The 17726-nt window shown below is 40.2% G+C and overlaps 1 protein-coding gene across 1 annotated transcript in view; it reads right to left on the minus strand.

Moving 5' to 3' along the window:
* The window catches only part of LOC137186599 (scavenger receptor cysteine-rich type 1 protein M130-like), a 61429-nt gene that overhangs the window by 8864 nt on the left and 34839 nt on the right, over positions 1 to 17726 (minus strand). Inside the window, exons 8-12 of the mRNA XM_067595649.1 lie at positions 15766 to 16071; positions 15387 to 15671; positions 9627 to 9932; positions 9248 to 9535; positions 70 to 375 (exon numbers count right to left, since the gene is read on the minus strand). Of these exons, the coding sequence (XP_067451750.1) occupies positions 70 to 375; positions 9248 to 9535; positions 9627 to 9932; positions 15387 to 15671; positions 15766 to 16071 (1491 nt within the window). The remainder of the gene's footprint in view (positions 1 to 69; positions 376 to 9247; positions 9536 to 9626; positions 9933 to 15386; positions 15672 to 15765; positions 16072 to 17726) is intronic.

The following is a 17726-nucleotide window of genomic DNA, read 5'->3' on the forward strand; positions in this document are numbered from 1 at the left end:
GTAAAAGAATAAAATGAGTTTCATTAGAACAGAAATGAAGCCAAATCAAAGCTGCAGCTCCTCTTCTACCTGAGCAGGTGAGTCCAACAGCTTTGCCAGGTGAGCAGGTGCTTCTAGCTGAGTCTGATCTTCCACAGTCCAGGAGAGCAGACTCACGGCCTCCACACTGGAACTCTTTGGTCCACATTGGAGCCTCCACTTCTCCATAGAGCGCCCCCTGGAGGACTGAAGGAGCCCCACAGCCGAGCTCCCTACAGACCACCTCTGCATCCTGCTGGTCAAAGTCAGCTTCACATACTGAGGACCACGACTGCTCAGACTTCACTTCCAGTCTGCCTGAACACAGACTAGTCCCATTCACCAGCCTGACAGAGTCTGGAGAGAGAGAGGATCTAAAATGTAATACTGATCTTTATTTACCACCTTTTATACTATAACAAATATAATTCATCTCATTACAAACAGAAATATAATTCATCTCAGGAGGTCTCCTCCTGGAGCCCGGCTGAGGAGTCTCTGGTGGTCGGGTCTTGGCTCATGGAGCCTGGTCAGACACAGCCTGAAGAAGCAACATGGAGTCGCTCTGTGGACCCACCATCCACAGGGATTATGGAATATTATATCATGTAAAAAGGTGTGCTTGAGAACAGGGGTTTGTACCTGTAATCTTAGTATTATAAACTTTTAGGTTTCCTGCAAACTTTGTTTTAAGTCTGAGCATCTGTGACGCTCACTAAAGTGTGATCACATTTGGGTAAATGTAATTGTTTGGTTTTAGTGTGTTTGAGAGAGTATCTGCATTTTATTTTTATACTGTCTTTCTTTTTTATACAAGTAAACTGGTTTTAAACCACAATAACTGGTCTGCTGTAGCAGTTTTTCGACAACAGGTGGCAGTGTGACACCGTGGTTTGCCCCAGTGACTGTAGTCAGGAGCATTGAGCTTCTCCTCACAACTGTAGATGATTCAGCAACGGCAAGCCACGTCTCTGTCTCACCATTCTTTCCTGTATTTCAGGTTATTAATGTGTCAAAAACTCACAGAAGTTGCTGTAGTTGATCAGCTAATGCTGAGAGATAATTTCAGTTTAAGTATAAGAGTAAAACGGGAGGTGAAAGAGTTTGTTTGTCTCACTTTTACAAAAGTGGCCGCTGAGAGTAACAAAAATGGCGGCAGGTGCACACGTCTGTCTGTTAGTGGACATGCTAATCTTAAAGTGTTAGTTTGGGCCACATGTCTCCAATATTTTGGTTAATTTTACATACTGGTTTGCTCCATAAATGATTTGTCATGTTTAAATTATATAATATTTATATGTATAAGTGTAGACATTTCTAAAGATGTGCAGTTATGAGTACTGTTATGTGCAAGTCCAGGTGATACTTGGTAGTATCTGTGTGTCAGTGCATTCGTGCTGCAACTATAGCAAAACTTTATTTGAAAATATGAATGAAGAGATATGAAAGTGACACAAAGACAAAATGTGTTTGCACTGGGTTTGACATTTCATTTTTGTACATGTTTTATGAACATGGAAAATATGTCAAGAGAGACAATGAATAATAGTAAATACTGGTTAAATGAGAACAAAAGGGCAATGCACAGTATACAGTGAATGAGATGTTACTGAGATGTAAATAAACAACTGTAGATGATTCAGCAACAGCAAGCCAAGTCTCTGTCTCAGGTTTGTTTCCTGTATTTGAGGATACATATAACTGCTTATGGGTGCTGCAGCCCAGTACCTGTAACACATCCAGCTGCAGGTTTGCAAGCTCACTTTCACACACTGTGAGGCAAGAAAACTCACACTCACACTTCTGACAGGTTTACTGAGTGGTGATGTTTGGTAAAATGGTTTAGTACACTGAGGTCTGTTAGCAGTGTTGCCAACTATTTGGGAAGTTGCTAAAGCCTGCAGGAAAAGTCTCTGGATGTCGCCAGATGATGTCATGTGCTAATTTGCATATCTATGACATTATGAAATAATTATATACATACATAATTTTTTAGAAATTTAAAGAATATTAAGTTACATTAAACTAAACAGATTGTCACTAGCTATGTCATTAATTATTTTTCTTCTCTAGCAGCGCCTCAATGTGCATCTAAATCTGCCTCTAATAATATTAATGCAGCTGTTGTATGAACTCTAACTGAAGTATCATGAATAGAGAGATGATCATGCACCAGAATAAGTTCACTATTGTTAACTGTCTATTTTGACAAAACAAAATCAAATTTATGTTGTAAAGTTAAATTATTTTGAATAACAACAATGAGATCAATGATTGGTCATTAGGTACACACATTAACAACTCATTCATGACTCTGGCTGATGATTGGTCCACTGAACATGCTGCTGCTCTGTCCCATCCACTGAACAGTCAATACAGAGAGCTACATTAGTGCTCATTCACTGAGAAATACTGGCGACTCCCTTCAAGGAGAGAAGTTAAGGTCTGTCCAGAAAGTTGCTAAATATGTCGCTAGCCGCTTTTTTGAAAAAAAAAAGTCGATAAAGGGGTATGAAAAGTCACTAAATCTAGCGACAAAGTCGTTAAATTGGCAACAGTGTTTGTCAGAAGGAAAGAGCGGGAAATTCAAATTGTGACCAAGTAGCTTCTTTGGAGCTGCTACAGTAAATCTAATTGGCTGTTCAATCATGTGACAGTCGACAGCTATAAAGCTGCTAGTGAGGAGATCTAGACTGACTACAGACTTTACACTAACGGCTTCACAGAACCAGTTAAAATAACTTCTTCAACATCTGATGTATTAATCTGTATGAACCCAGAACAGATGATATCAAAGTGACAGAATTAAGATCATATTGGCAACTCAAAAACATTAACATGGCCTTAGCTTTAGCTCACTATTGTGCTGTAAGCTAACTGTTACTGTTGTAGTGTGGTGTATGTTTTTTATCTGGATGAAGGATGAAGACCAGGAGAGACGAGCAGACAGGCTCAGTGAGCCAGTCGGCAGCTTTATGTGCTGTGTGCTGGTTGCAAACCTTTCAGTACTTGAGTTGTGGTGCACCGGGGTCGATAACTCAACCTCCCTTTCAGAGGGAGTGTATTCAGTCTTGTGTTTAGCTCTTTTCATTTAAAAATTAAAAGTTAAGTTGTTATTTATAATACTTATCTAATCCATCTTTCTTCCTTTTAGAAAGTATATTTCAGCTATCGTTTTGTGTGCTTTTGTACATTTTATTCACATTGTTAATAAATTATTGATTTTGTTGAATATACTTCCGTTTCTTTGTTTCTTTGTCCCCGGGTTGATTCTATATGTTACTCTCCTCATACTGTGGATTAATTTTGGGGATGTAACACTAATTTATCTTTATTTGTAGCTCCATTAATGTTGCATAAATTTATTTACTTTGACAAAGATAGTTTTGTGAGGTTATGTATTCTGTACTAGTGTAGTGCCCGTTCAAAATGTACCTGTCTGGAACAGGCCGATTGCTTATTTCTCCAGAACCGCATATATATGTATCAAGGCTCTTGATAGGCATCCATTACAACACCTTGTGTCCACTTTTCCCTCTTTCAGTAGTCACAAACAAGGACAGGCTCTCCAACATCAAAGTGTCTGGCCTTGAAGTGTTTTTGGCGGTTTTGGTGCTGGGAATCCTGGGATCAGTGCACTGCTCCGGCTACACTGGGCTCGAGGGGTCCAGCCAAGATGCAGCTTACGCTTCAGGAACAACATAGCTGGTGGTTCCTTGGTTGTGTTGTGGGGGGTGTTATGGTAAGTTAACAGGAACGTGTTAAGCTGCTGTTGCACAGGTGCATTGCCTCTGGAAGATTTTAAGGCATGTTTGAAAGTCTGCACAAAGTGTTTGGCCAACCTGTTGGTTGCAGCATGGTAGGGTGCTGAGTGAATGTGCTTAACACCGTTGGACTTCAGGAATGCAGCAAATTCTTCAGAAAAGAACCAAGGGCTGTCGTTGCTCACAAGAATGTGGGGGATGCCGTAACGACTGAAGAGTCTCCTCAGTACTTGGATGGTCTTGCTTGCTGTTGTGTTGTCCATGATGTGCACCTCGGGCCATTTGGAATGTGCATCCACAGCCACCAGGTACGTTTGCCCCTCAGATGGGCCTGCAAAATCCATGTGAAACCTTTCCCATGGACTGGAAGGCATCCAAGGTTGTAGAGGTGCAACACCTGGTCTTTTTTTGGACCCGGTGGCAGGAGTGTCAGGATTTGGCCTGGAGTTCTGTTTGGGAGTCAATGCCTCGCCACCAGATGTAACTCCAAGCCAAACTCTTCATCCTCAGTACACCTGGGTGTGCTGTGTGAAGCTCCCTCAAAACATGGGGGCGTAGTTTGGGTGGCAACATCACTTGTATACCCCACAAGAGGCATCCTGGCTGTACAGTGAGGTCATGCTGACTGATCTCAGTGCTACTGATTGGTAGTGTGTCCAACTGGGACATGTGGTACACATCTACAGTGTCCTCCTTCTCTTCATAAGTGTGGGGAAGTGGTAGCTGAGAAAGTCCATCTGCATTAGCCTGTAATGCTGCCCTCCAGTACTCGATGGTGTAGTCATGTGCTGACAGAAGGAGCGCCCAATGCTGCATTCAGGCAGCCATCATAGATGGTGTACTCTTCTGTGGACTCAGAATGGAGGTCAGTGGGCGATGGTCAGTGAGCAGTGTAAACTTGTTACCATAGCGATACTGGTGAAACTTGTGTACTAAGACTACTGCCAGTGCCTCCTCTCAGTCTGGGTGTAGTTCTATTCTGCCTTGCTGAGCGTTCTTGAAGTGTAGGCGATGGGCTTTTCCTCGCTCTCAGGCATACTGTGTGAGAGTACATCACCTTCCCGGTAGGGTGAGGTGTCACAGGTGAGACGGAGGGGCGGCTCAGCATTGTAGTGTGTCAGCACCTTGTGAGATACTAGAAGCTCCTTTGCTTTTCAGAAAGTTGTAGTCCACTGCCATTTTTCTCCCTTATGCAGCAGTGATATTTCAAGATGGTTAAAATGAACCATCCATAATAATTGATCATTCTGTGAAAAGAACGTAGTTGGCTGAAGTAAGTGGGTACAGCAGCAGCCACAGTAGTGCATTCCTTCTCTGATGATTTGTGGAACCCAGCAGCATCAATAATGTGTTCCAGGTACACTGACTCCTGTTTGACATGCAGGCCATACTCCTCCAGCCTTCCCAGGACCACATACAGGGTTCTTAGGTGGATTTCCTCATCTGACCCACTTATGAGGATATCATCCATGTAACAGTAAGTGAAGGGAAGCCCAAGAAGAACTTGGTCCATAGTATTGAGGTGCAGACAAGATGGTGGCAGGGAGGTGCAGCAGGTGTGGTGTGCTAGTAGCTTTTCTGTTTTATGCTTTTATATTAACATTAGTTAGCTCCCAGTAACTGTTTAAAGACTTGTTGTCTGGAGAATGCAAAGACACATTGTTTTAATCTTTTGGCATGGAGACCCTCCAAAGACAAAGCAAACATATATATCAAAATCCCAGTTAACAATTCAAATAAGGCATTCCATGTTTGAAAAGGAAGGAAGAAGTTTTCTAGTCCTCCACCTCTCTCCCCCTTTTTTCTGCCACAAGTGTCCATGATACCTATCTCTATCAGATCAAATAAAAACCAAAAATTCAGACAAAACAAGAACAGAACAGTCAGAATTATTACAAACCAAACACTGAAACAACACAAGAACAAATTAATCAGGTTGGAAACAAAACGTCACAAGTCCAACCCATATCTGTTCAATACAATATTTTTAAAAAGTCTTTTAAATTTGTTTAGTGTTCCACATGTTTTCATTTCTTCACCACAGTTGTTCCATACATTAACTCCTTTGATTGTGACACAATGATATTTTGCATTTGTTCTGACTAAATGCTTTTTGAACATATAGGTTTCTCTCAGGTCACGTTTACTTTCTCTCATTTGAAACAACCTTTGGATATTTTTAGTTAATTATTGATTTTTTACTGTGTACATGATTTGAGTAGTTTAGAAGTCAATCAAATCTTCGAATTTTAGTGCTTTTAATTTAATAAAGAGTGGATTTGTTGGTTCTCTATAAGTAGTTTTGTTTATGATTCTTCAGGATGAAGATTTGATTAATGTTTGTTTTATATGTATTTCTCCACACAGTAAGTTGTATATTGGAGTATAAAGGAACAGTATAAGGTGTGTAATGAAGCTTGATTTAGAAGATCTTTGGCTTTATTTAGTATTGCAATTGATTTTGATATTTTAACATTAATATCATTTATATGTGGCTTCCAGCATAATTTATTGATTATCATTCCAAGAAATTTAATTTCAGTCACTCTTTCGATTTCTACGTCATTTATCATGAGTTTCTTATTTGAGTTATTTGAACGATAACCAAAGATTATGAATTTCATGTTACCTAAATTTAGTGTAAGTTTATTTGCATCAAACCAACTCTTCAGCTTTTTCAGTTCCTTTTCCACTGAATCCAAAAGTTGTTCCTTGTTGTCCCCACAACAAAGTAAACTTGTATCATCTGCAAATAGAAACGTTTTCAGTGTTTTGGACACTTCACATCAGTGGAGGCTGGTCCATAGAGGCAGAGGAGGTTGCTCCTCCTTTTTTGAGAGGCGAGTGGAAAATCAAAATAAAAATTGAAATAAACCATTACAAAACCTCAGTATTATTTATAAAATATTTTTTCTCTCTTCTTTGGAAAAAATCCATTATTGAAGTTCTGGTTAAAATGCTTCAACAGGGCGGGAGGAGAAAGAGCAGTGTGTGTGAAGTGGTGGTGGAGGGGGAGGGGGGAGGGGGGGGGGGTGCCTGCTGTCCTCCGCAGGGCGGGATCTCTTACATCAATTTAATGTACTTCATTTTTTTTCATGCTAATCTGTGATTTGCCAAGACACGTAAAATGACGCTCCAAGGGAGGCTGTCCTCCCTAACCAATCAACAACCAGAATACAATACTGACACCGAGTTGGTCCAATGATAGTTTCCAGATTTCATCTTCAATTCTCTCCACTGTAAGGCAGAGTAGCAGCAGTAGATAGCTCCTTGCATTAGCCAACACAACAGTTAGCTTGTTGTAGCAGCCTGAAGGACTCTTTATACATCCATGGAAGGACTGTTAAGGACTGTTGTTAAGCTAACGGGAGAAATTATCTGGACTGTGCAGCGCAGCGACAGCAGGACACCGCCAGGGAGGCTGGAGAGAGAAGCGACCGGAGAAACAACCAGGAGAGTTAGCTTGTTTGTCATTAATCCTAATGATATCAGACTGGTTAAGCAGCAGCCATAAAGTTCTGTTAACTAACAAACAAGATGATCAACAGTCACAAATGATGTAATGACATGAATACTTCATCTCCATGATAGAAAGAAGAAGACATCAGATAACGTGAGTCAGATACAGCTTCTCTCTCTCTGTCTCTTTGGTCACTAATTATATCTCTGATGGTTAAATGTCTCTGTGTGGCTGTTGTGTGAATTTATCTCCTTAACAAGAATGCAGCAGAGATATATATATAATGTGTTGTGGGTAGTTTGCTTGTTGAAGTTACAGATGTCTGGAATCACTCATTCATTCATGTGGAATTGATCCAGTTTTTAATTGAGTGATTGTTCAGTCACCTGTTGATGTTGTGTGATTAGTGAATGAGTGTGCAGGAGGTCTGGCTGCTTGTTGTGACAGTTTCTTTAGTTTGTTTTTAAGCTGAGTCGTATATTGAGTAATGAGCTTAAAGTTACTAGAATAACAAGTGTTAACATGTCAGCTTTGTAGACTATATTTTGTATGTCGTGCATATAGATCAGATTGTGTAAGTCATGTATTTGATACGTGCATTAATATTATATATATATAATATAATATGTATATAATTATTAATATAATTATTATTATAATAATAATTACAATTATCATAATTATTATAATTATAATAACAATTATTATTATTATTATTATTATTATTATTATTATTATTATCATTATTATTAAGAAATCATGTAACAGACACAAAAAGGCAAATCTTTCCTGGTTGACAGAACATATCTGGACTCTGATGAAGAATAGAGACTATCTGCTCAAAAAGGTGTTGAAATCTGGTCTTGATACAGATATGCGTCTCTTTAAAAACCACCGTAACAGAGTAGTAAATGAACTTAGGAAGGCTAAAGCTAACTTTTTCATTGATATTATTCAACAGACTAAAGGAAATAATCACTTACTGTGGAAGCACATTAATAGCCTCTCTCCACCTTTATTCAGTTACAAATACAAATAATTTTGCTGCCTCAACAAATACAGATACAAATAGAAAATACTGGACCGTCTGCACATCCCTATCAGTATCAGACAGTAGACTATGGACCTACAATGAAAAGGCACAGCACATGACCACATAGTACAGTTTATAAAGCAAAAATAAAATCTGTTCCTTTTACAAGGCAAACAGAAAATGCTCTGTTTTAGATTAATACATAGAATAAGACCACACATACTATTTATGAACAAATCTGCTGTCCACCTACTGAATTAAAAAGAAAACACAAGCGATATAGTACCATGCACATGTTATGTCTGTCACAGTTACTGTTGCTCATAACTGCCTGGAAACCTTCAGCAAATCAGATGCTCAGTATATTGAATAAAGGTTTTCTTCCTGTGATAAAACACACCAGAGGTACACAGGAGAGAATGAGCTGTCTGTTCTGAAGTAGAGATATAAACTCATGTACTTATTACACAAGGTGCACCGTAATGTCGGGTACTTGGCGTATCTGAGAGAAATGTGACCTTAAAACTGTGTCACACTTCACACCACACAGGTGCACATGTTGCTGCTCCCCACGGAGAAACATCACAATCATGAGCTGCAAGAACAAGCCAGAGAAGCCCCAGCAGCAGACTGCAGGACGGGACAGTGTTGCTGTGGGTCCCCCGGCTCAGTGTGTCCAGTAGCTGGATACAGATGTGCAGGACGCCTATGTGTGTGCATGCATGGTAGTATATCCTTCTTTATTTTAAAATGTCTTTTAAAATTGTAATCCTGCTAATAATCCCCATTTTTACTAAATATATGGATAATCTGATTATTTCTTTTTTTCTGTCACTTTAACAGAATACAGTTACCTTTTTTTTGGATCCTAATTACGTAACACTGTTCCATATATTCTGTTACTCCCCAAGACTGACTGCAACAGAGGAAGGAAAATATTACTGTCATAGATGATGTCACTGATGGACTTACCTGAGCAGGTGAGCTCCATGATGGAGGAAGAGGAATGTGATGATGATGATACACAGTCCCTCAGTGAAGATCCAGACTGAACACAGTCATGATCGATCCTCCATACAGATCTGTCTGAGGGCTCATTTCTGATTACTGTTGAAACAGCAGAGCCACAGTCCAGAACTCTGCAGATTACAGCTGCTTCCTTCATGGTCCAGTAAGAGTCATCCACTGGTCTCCACTCTCCCAGTTTCACCTCCAGTGTACCTGCACAGCGACTGGCTCCTCCCACCAACCTGACAGGCTCTGAACAGAAACGAGAGAGTCATCAGTAAAAGAATAAAGTGAGTTTCATTAGAACAGAAATGAAGCCAAATCAAAGCTGCAGCTCTCCTACCTGAGCAGGTGAGTCCAACAGCTTTGCCAGGTGAGCAGGTGCTTCTAGCTGAGTCTGATCTTCCACAGTCCAGGAGAGCAGACTCACGGCCTCCACACTGGAACTCTTTGGTCCACATTGGAGCCTCCACTTCTCCATAGAGCGCCCCCTGGAGGACTGAAGGAGCCCCACAGCCGAGCTCCCTACAGACCACCTCTGCATCCTGCTGGTCAAAGTCAGCTTCACACACTGAGGACCACGACTGCTCAGACTTCACCTCCAGTCTGCCTGAACACAGACTAGTCCCATTCACCAGCCTGACAGAGTCTGGAGAGAGAGAGGATTTACAACTTAATACTGATCTTTATTTACCACCTTTTTATATACTATAACAAATATAATTCATCTCATTACAAACAGAAATATAATTCATCTCAGGAGGTCTCCTCCTGGAGCCCGGCTGAGGAGTCTCTGGTGGTCGGGGTCGATAACTCAACCTCCCTTTCAGAGGGAGTGTATTCAGTCTTGTGTTTAGCTCTTTTCATTTAAAAATTAAAAGTTAAATTGTTATTTATAATACTTATCTAATCCATCTTTCTTCCTTTTAGAAAGTATATTTCAGTTATTGTTTTGTGTGCTTTTGTACATTTTATTCACATTGTTAATAAATTATTGATTTTGTTGAATATACTTCCGTTTCTTTGTTTCTTTGTCCCCGGGTTGATTCTATATGTTACTCTCCACATACTGTGGATTAATTTTGGGGATGTAACACTAATTTATCTTTATTTGTAGCTCCATTAATGTAGCGTAAATTCATTTACTTTAACAAAGATAGTTTTGTGAGGTTATGTATTCTGTACTAGTGTAGTGCCCGTTCAAAATGTACCTGTCTGGAACAGGCCGATTGCTTATTTCTCCAGAACCGCATATATATGTATCAATTAACAGTCATATCAATTAAAATGATATGGACTTGATAAATTAAATGGTTTAAATTCAGACAGAAACTTCACTAGTGAGACTAAAGAGAGGTTGAACCATATAAGCAGTTTATGGCCTTCCATTGGTTGATTCTGCTGCCAATCAAATGTGTTTGTGCTCCTGTTGGATAGTTTTAATGTCTCCACCTCTGTTTTTTTCTCCTGTGTGCGCTCGTTCTTCTCTCTCGGACAGTTTAACTGAGCGGGGCGCGTGCCTTTGTCCCACTCAGCAAGTCAGAGCCCATAAGCCCCGCCCCGCTGTGATGTGACGGTTTTGTTATTTGTTTTGTTGCTCACTTATATGTCTATGTTTAAATGATCTTGACACACACATGGACATGTTGGCTTCATCCCCACTCAGACCTTTTACTGTGGGGAAAAGTAGTTCACTGGTACATACCGACATATAAAGGCTTAGAACGTCAATGTGTTCACCACGCCAAATAACATCTGGACATTAATCATTAGATATATAACATCTCCTCCCAACTTTAATATGTTGTTAGAATTAAACCAAAATACTTTTTCTTTAACATAAAATAAGGAATGGGAGTTTCATTTCTTTCCAGTATATTGTTTGTATGTTGGAAGCCTTTTCTCTTAGAACTAAATACAGTCTCTTATGTCGCTGCACAACTCTTTCAGTCCTTTCACTCAGCTTGTTAACATTCAGGTGGTTTCGTCATCCTCAAGGGATAGTGTCTATTAGTCTCTGATACTTGAATATCTCCAGCATGGGGTGGTTCAGTGGAGTGGAGGTGTTTCAGATGTCTTGTTAGTAAAAGGAACTAGATTTCCATTATTTTGAGGTTGAGGCTAGTACCAGGGTGAGGTGTAGTACTACAATGGGAGGATGCACTTCAGAGCCTACAGTCTCCTGGTGTGGTTGCTCTGAACGTGCCAACATCTGGTCCACATGGTGTTTCTTTAGTCCTTGTGCTCCTACATTTATCTTGTATGACTCTGGTACAGTTTGTGCCATTACAACACCTTGTGTCCACTTTTCCCCCTTTCAGTAGTCACAAACAAGGCTCTCCAACATCAAAGTTTCTGGCCTTGGAGTGTTTTTGGTGCCGTTGTTGCTGGGAATACTGGGATCAGTGCCTCAGGCCATTAGGAATGTGCATCCACAGCCACCAGGTACGTGTGCCCCTCAGATGGGCCTGCAAAATCCATGTGAATCCTTTCCCATGGACTGGAAGGCCACATCCAAGAGTGTAGAGGTGCAACACCTGGTCTTTTTTTGGACCCAGTGGCAGGAGTGGCAGGATTTGGCCTGGAGTTCTGTCTGGGAGTCAATGCCTGGCCACCAGATGTAACTCCAAGCCAAACTCTTCATCCTCAGTACACCTGGGTGTGCTGTGTGAAGCTCCCTCAAAACATGGGGGCGTAGTTTGGGTTGCAACATCACTTGTATACCCCACAAGAGGCATCCTGGCTATACAGTGAGGTCATGCTGATGAACCAGAAAGGGTGACAGCTCACCACCAGAGTCTTTTATAGTTGGAAACCAACCAGCAGTGACCATCTCCAGGACACAAGACAGAATGGGGTCAGACATGATGTTGCGTCTGATCTCAGTGCTACTGATTGCTAGTGTGTCCAACTGAGACATGTAGAACACATTGTGAAAGAAAATTGAATAGTAGGTTATCATTTTATAAATCTTTTGTATATATGTTACGAATGTCTTCAAACTAAGGAGTCAATGTTTGTTATCAACTGAATGTGATGTAATGTCATTGTCATTTTGGGGATACATGTTGGTGAAGAAATCTTACTCCTAGGCTAGTTGAACTCTTGAACCTGTTTCTATCTGAGGGCTGCTTGCTGACCTCTGGGGTTAGCTAGAGATATCTTTGTCTTAAGCCTGCTGTTTTAGAGACCATACTTGTTTGCAAGAAGGTGTAACGGTTTGTGGAAGTGTCCATTTAGGGACCAGACTGTTTTTAGCTTTGCTTCTGAAGAGGTATAAAGCTGTCTAGTTTGAGTTCACAATCTTTAGAGAAAGGGCTGGCTTTAGGGAAAGGGCCAGCTGAACAACATGCTTTCTCTCCAAAAATACAAGATGATTGTATTTTTGTTTGTGTGTGGACATTTGTATAATTGTTACTGATGATGTGATGGATCGTACAGTGTTTACAACTGCTTCAACAAGTAACAATGTTTAATGCTTTCTTTATGTCTCCATGTGCCTCTTTCTCGAGAGAAAATTTCCACAACATCTACAGTGTCTTCTTTCTCTTCATAAGTGTGGGGAAGTGGTAGCTGAGAAAGTCCATCTGCATTCCAAGAAATTTAATTTCAGTCACTCTTTCGATTTCTACGTCATTTATCATGAGTTTCTTATTTGAGTTATTTGAACGATTACCAAAGATTATGAATTTCATTTTACCTAAATTTAGTGTAAGTTTATTTGCATCAAACCAACTCTGGTGTGCTAGTAGCTTTTCTGTTTTATGCTTTTATATTAACATTAGTTAGCTCCCAGTAACTGTTTAAAGACTTGTTGTCTGGAGAATGCAAAGACACATTGTTTTAATCTTTTGGCGTGGAGACCCTCCAAAGACAAAGCAAACATATATATCAAAATCCCAGTTAACAATTCAAATAAGGCATTCCATGTTTGAAAAGGAAGGAAGAAGTTTTCTAGTCCTACACCTCCCTCCCCCTTTTTTCTGCCACAAGTGTCCATGATACCTATCTCTATCAGATCAAATAAAAACCAAAAATTCAGACAAAACAAGAACAGAACAGTCAGAATCATTACAAACCAAACACTGAAACAACACAAGAACAAATCAATCAGGTTGGAAACACAAGTCCAACCCATATCTGTTCAATACAATATTTTTAAAAAGTCTTTTAAATTTGTTTAGTGTTCCACATGTTTTCATTTCTTCACCACAGTTGTTCCATACATTAACTCCTTTGATTGTGACACAATGATATTTTGCATTTGTTCTGACTAAATGCTTTTTGAACATATAGGTTTCTCTCAGGTCACGTTTACTTTCTCTCATTTGAAACAACCTTTGGATATTTTTAGTTAATTATTGATTTTTACTCTGTACATGATTTGGGTAGTTTAGAAGTCAATCAAATCTTTGAATTTTAGAGTTTTTAATTTAATAAAGAGTGGATTTGTTGGTTCTCTATAAGTAGTTTGGCAGGCGAGTTGCTCCGGTTCTGGTTCTAAGTGGCGGTCGTCTTTTGGCTGCACACGGAGGACAAACCCGCTGGCAGCAGCCTGAAGCCTGCCGTCATTAACTCTTAAATAAGGGAAAATCTAGACTAAAAATCTAATGTTAAAGATCAAAGTAAGCGCTCTACGGATGAGCGTCACTGACAAATATCTTATTTTGTAGAATGTCCGGTGTAACTGGTAACACTGGTGTTGTCACGAGTTTATTAGTTGGTGGGAAAATTTCCTCACCGTGGCATCCATAATAAGGACACATTTATCATTATTATTATTATTATTATTATTATTATTATTATTATTATTATTATTATTATCATCATTATTATTATCATTATTATTATTAAGAAATGTAACAGACACAAAAAGGCAAACCTTTCCTGGTTGACAGAACATATCTGGACTCTGATGAAGAATAGAGACTATCTGCTCAAAAAGGTGTTGAAATCTGGTCTTGATACAGATATGCGTCTCTTTAAAAACCACCGTAACAGAGTAGTAAATGAACTTAAGAAGGCTAAAGCTAACATTTTCATTGATATTATTCAACAGACTAAAGGAAATAATCACTTACTGTGGAAGCACATTAATAGCCTCTCTCCACCTTTATTCAGTTACAAATACAAATAATTTTGCTGCCTCAACAAATACAGATACATATAGAAAATACTGGACCGTCTGCACATCCCTATCAGTATCAGACAGTAGACTATGGACCTACAATGAAAAGGCACAGCACATGACCACATAGTGCAGTTTATAAAGCAAAAATAAAATCTGTTCCTTTTACAAGGCAAACAGAAAATGCTCTGTTTTAGATTAATACATAGAATAAGACCACACATACTATTTTTGAACAAATCTGCTGTCCACCTACTGAATTAAAAAGAAAACACAAGCGATATAGTACCATGCACATGTTATGTCTGTCACAGTTACTGTTGCTCATAACTGCCTGGAAACCTTCAGCAAATCAGATGCTCAGTATATTGAATAGAGGTTTTCTTCCTGTGATAAAACACACCAGAGGTACACAGGAGAGAATGAGCTGTCTGTTCTGAAGTAGAGATATAAACTCATGTACTTATTACACAAGGTGCACCGTAATGTCGGGTACTTGGCGTATCTGAGAGAAATGTGACCTTAAAACTGTGTCACACTTCACACCACACAGGTGCACATGTTGCTGCTCCCCACCGAGAAACATCACAATCATGAGCTGCAAGAACAAGCCAGAGAAGCCCCAGCAGCAGACTGCAGGACAGGACAGTGTTGCTGTGGGTCCCCTGGCTCAGTGTGTCCAGTAGCTGGATACAGATGTGCAGGACGCCTATGTGTACGCATGCATGGTAGTATATCCTCCTTTATTTTAAAATGTCTTTTAAAATTGTAATCCTGCTAATAATCCCCATTTTTACTAAATATATGGATAATCTGATTATTTCTTTTTTTCTGTCACTTTAACAGAATACAGTTACCTTTTTTTTGGATCCTAATTACGTAAAACTGTTCCATATATTCTGTTACTCCCCAAGACTGACTGCAACAGAGGAAGGAAAATATTACTGTCATAGATGATGTCACTGATGGACTTACCTGAGCAGGTGAGCTCCATGATGGAGGAAGAGGAAGATGATGATGATATACAGTCCCTCAGTGTAGATCCAGACTGAACACAGTCAGGATTGATCCACCATACAGATCTGTCTGAGCGCTCATATCTGATTCCTGATGAAACAGCAGAGCCACAGTCCAGAACTCTGCAGATTACAGCTGCTTCCTTCATGGTCCAGTAAAAGTCATCCACTGGTCTCCACTCTCCCTGTTTCACCTCCAGTGTACCTGCACAGCGACTGGCTCCTCCCACCAACCTGACAGGCTCTGAAGAGAAACAAGAGAGTCATCAGTAAAAGAATAAAGTGAGTTTCATTAGAACAGAAATGAAGCCAAATCAAAGCTGCAGCTCCTCTTCTACCTGAGCAGGTGAGTCCAACAGCTTTGCCAGGTGAGCAGGTGCTTCTAGCTGAGTCTGATCTTCCACAGTCCAGGAGAGCAGACTCATGGCCTCCACACTGGAACTCTTTGGTCCACATTGGAGCCTCCACTTCTCCATAGAGCGCCCCCTGGAGGACTGAAGGAGCCCCACAGCTGAGCTCCCTACAGACCACCTCTGCATCCTGCTGGTCAAAGTCAGCTTCACACACTGAGGACCACGACTGCTCAGACTTCACCTCCAGTCTGCCTGAACACGGTTTAGTCCCATTCACCAGCCTGACAGAGTCTGGAGAGAGAGAACCATCATTAGTTTTGGGAATATTTACCTGCAACGTTCATACCAATAAAGCTTTCTCTGAAGTTGAAGGTAACAACCACTGACTGTATATAAAAGATGGATGTCATGACAGCTGCCCAAAAATGAAGCCATAACATCTTGATGGCCCTTTGGTGGCTGGCTGTAGTATAGGTCATAAGTCCTGCCCCCTCGATGTTAGCAGATGGGACATGAGCCAAACTGACAATACAATTCAAGTCACCATCTTAATTTCAACTAAGTTATTAAGGAAAGGGCTAAAATTGGCTCACATAAATATCTGCAGCCTAAGAAACAAAGTGACTGAGATAACAAATATTTTCATGTGGTATTCATTGTACATGTGGGGTGTAGCAGTATATATTCAAAATAGCAGCCAAAGTGAGATATGATTTAACGCCTGCTGATATCGAAATTCTCTGGTTGCAAATGTATTGATCACATTGGAAACCTCTGCTGGCAGGATCTTCCTACAGACCTCCAAATGAAAAGTTCATGTATTTGGATTAATTGTGTGAAATGTTAGATAAAGTGTGTGATCTTGATAATGAGATTTATTTTTTAGGAGGTTTAAACATCAACTGGAATATGTTGCACTGTGCACTTAAAGAGAAGCTGCAGGTCACTGGTGCTGGAATAGGGGGGACAGCGAGACTTTTTGTCCCCCCACTTTCAGGTGTCATGGTAATAAAGTGGTAATGTCTAAGCCAGGTATTACGGTCACAGCCATAATGTCTAAGCCTACTCTAACATGTTGGATCTTTAAGTCCAATCATAATCAGAGCACGGGGGACTGTGAGTAGTCTATTATGGCTTCCAGTTAAGACTAGTTTAAATAATCTGACTACAAAATACAACATTGAGCCTATTTTTCATGATAGTGCAATGACGAGCGCAGGCAGCACAGACAGTTTGGTATTTTCCTTGAAATTTGCTTTGCCCATCTGTGTGGTGTTGTGGTGGCCAGCGCTGCATACACAGTGAACTGTTCAAATAGGCAGCGCAAAGCGAGTTGTTGGTGTTTTGGTGGAAAATGGGTCTTAGATGTCTGAGAACCACGTCTGTTTCAGGAGCAAAGTCACTCTGCTGCCACTTCTTGATTTTATCAACAAGAGCAAACTAAATACTTGCTGTAAATGTGCTGCAATAACGGATTAATGCTCCAAATATAAATAAGTTATTCAATTAAACACTCTCCGACCAAAATCAGCACAGAAAATAAGATTTAATGTGGTTAAAGCATCTGTACTGATCTATAAATGAATGTGAGTGATTCTTACAGTATCTGCTGTCCACAGCTGTTTATACTGTATGAAACACTTCTCCTCCAGTTCATTAAATCCCTGCAGCATCTGAAGGCAGCAGGACAGATATGTTAATAAATCTGCAGCCTGTGAGACGCTGCGACAGAGCGCAGTGTTGTTACGCACATTCATTCACTGTGTTTACCTTCATTAGATCTGCTGTAACGACACCTGGGGCCAGATGCATAAATGACGCCATTCCCCACACATAAACTGGTATTTATGAAAGCAGAATGTGCGTAACTCACACATTCCTCAGACCTGACGTACATGTTTTTCTGAAGCGATCTGAGGCGGATGTGATGAGGTGGAGATGAAATA

This window comes from Thunnus thynnus, chromosome 7 (assembly GCF_963924715.1).
Source record: "Thunnus thynnus chromosome 7, fThuThy2.1, whole genome shotgun sequence".
NCBI classification, from domain to species: Eukaryota; Metazoa; Chordata; class Actinopteri; order Scombriformes; family Scombridae; genus Thunnus; species Thunnus thynnus.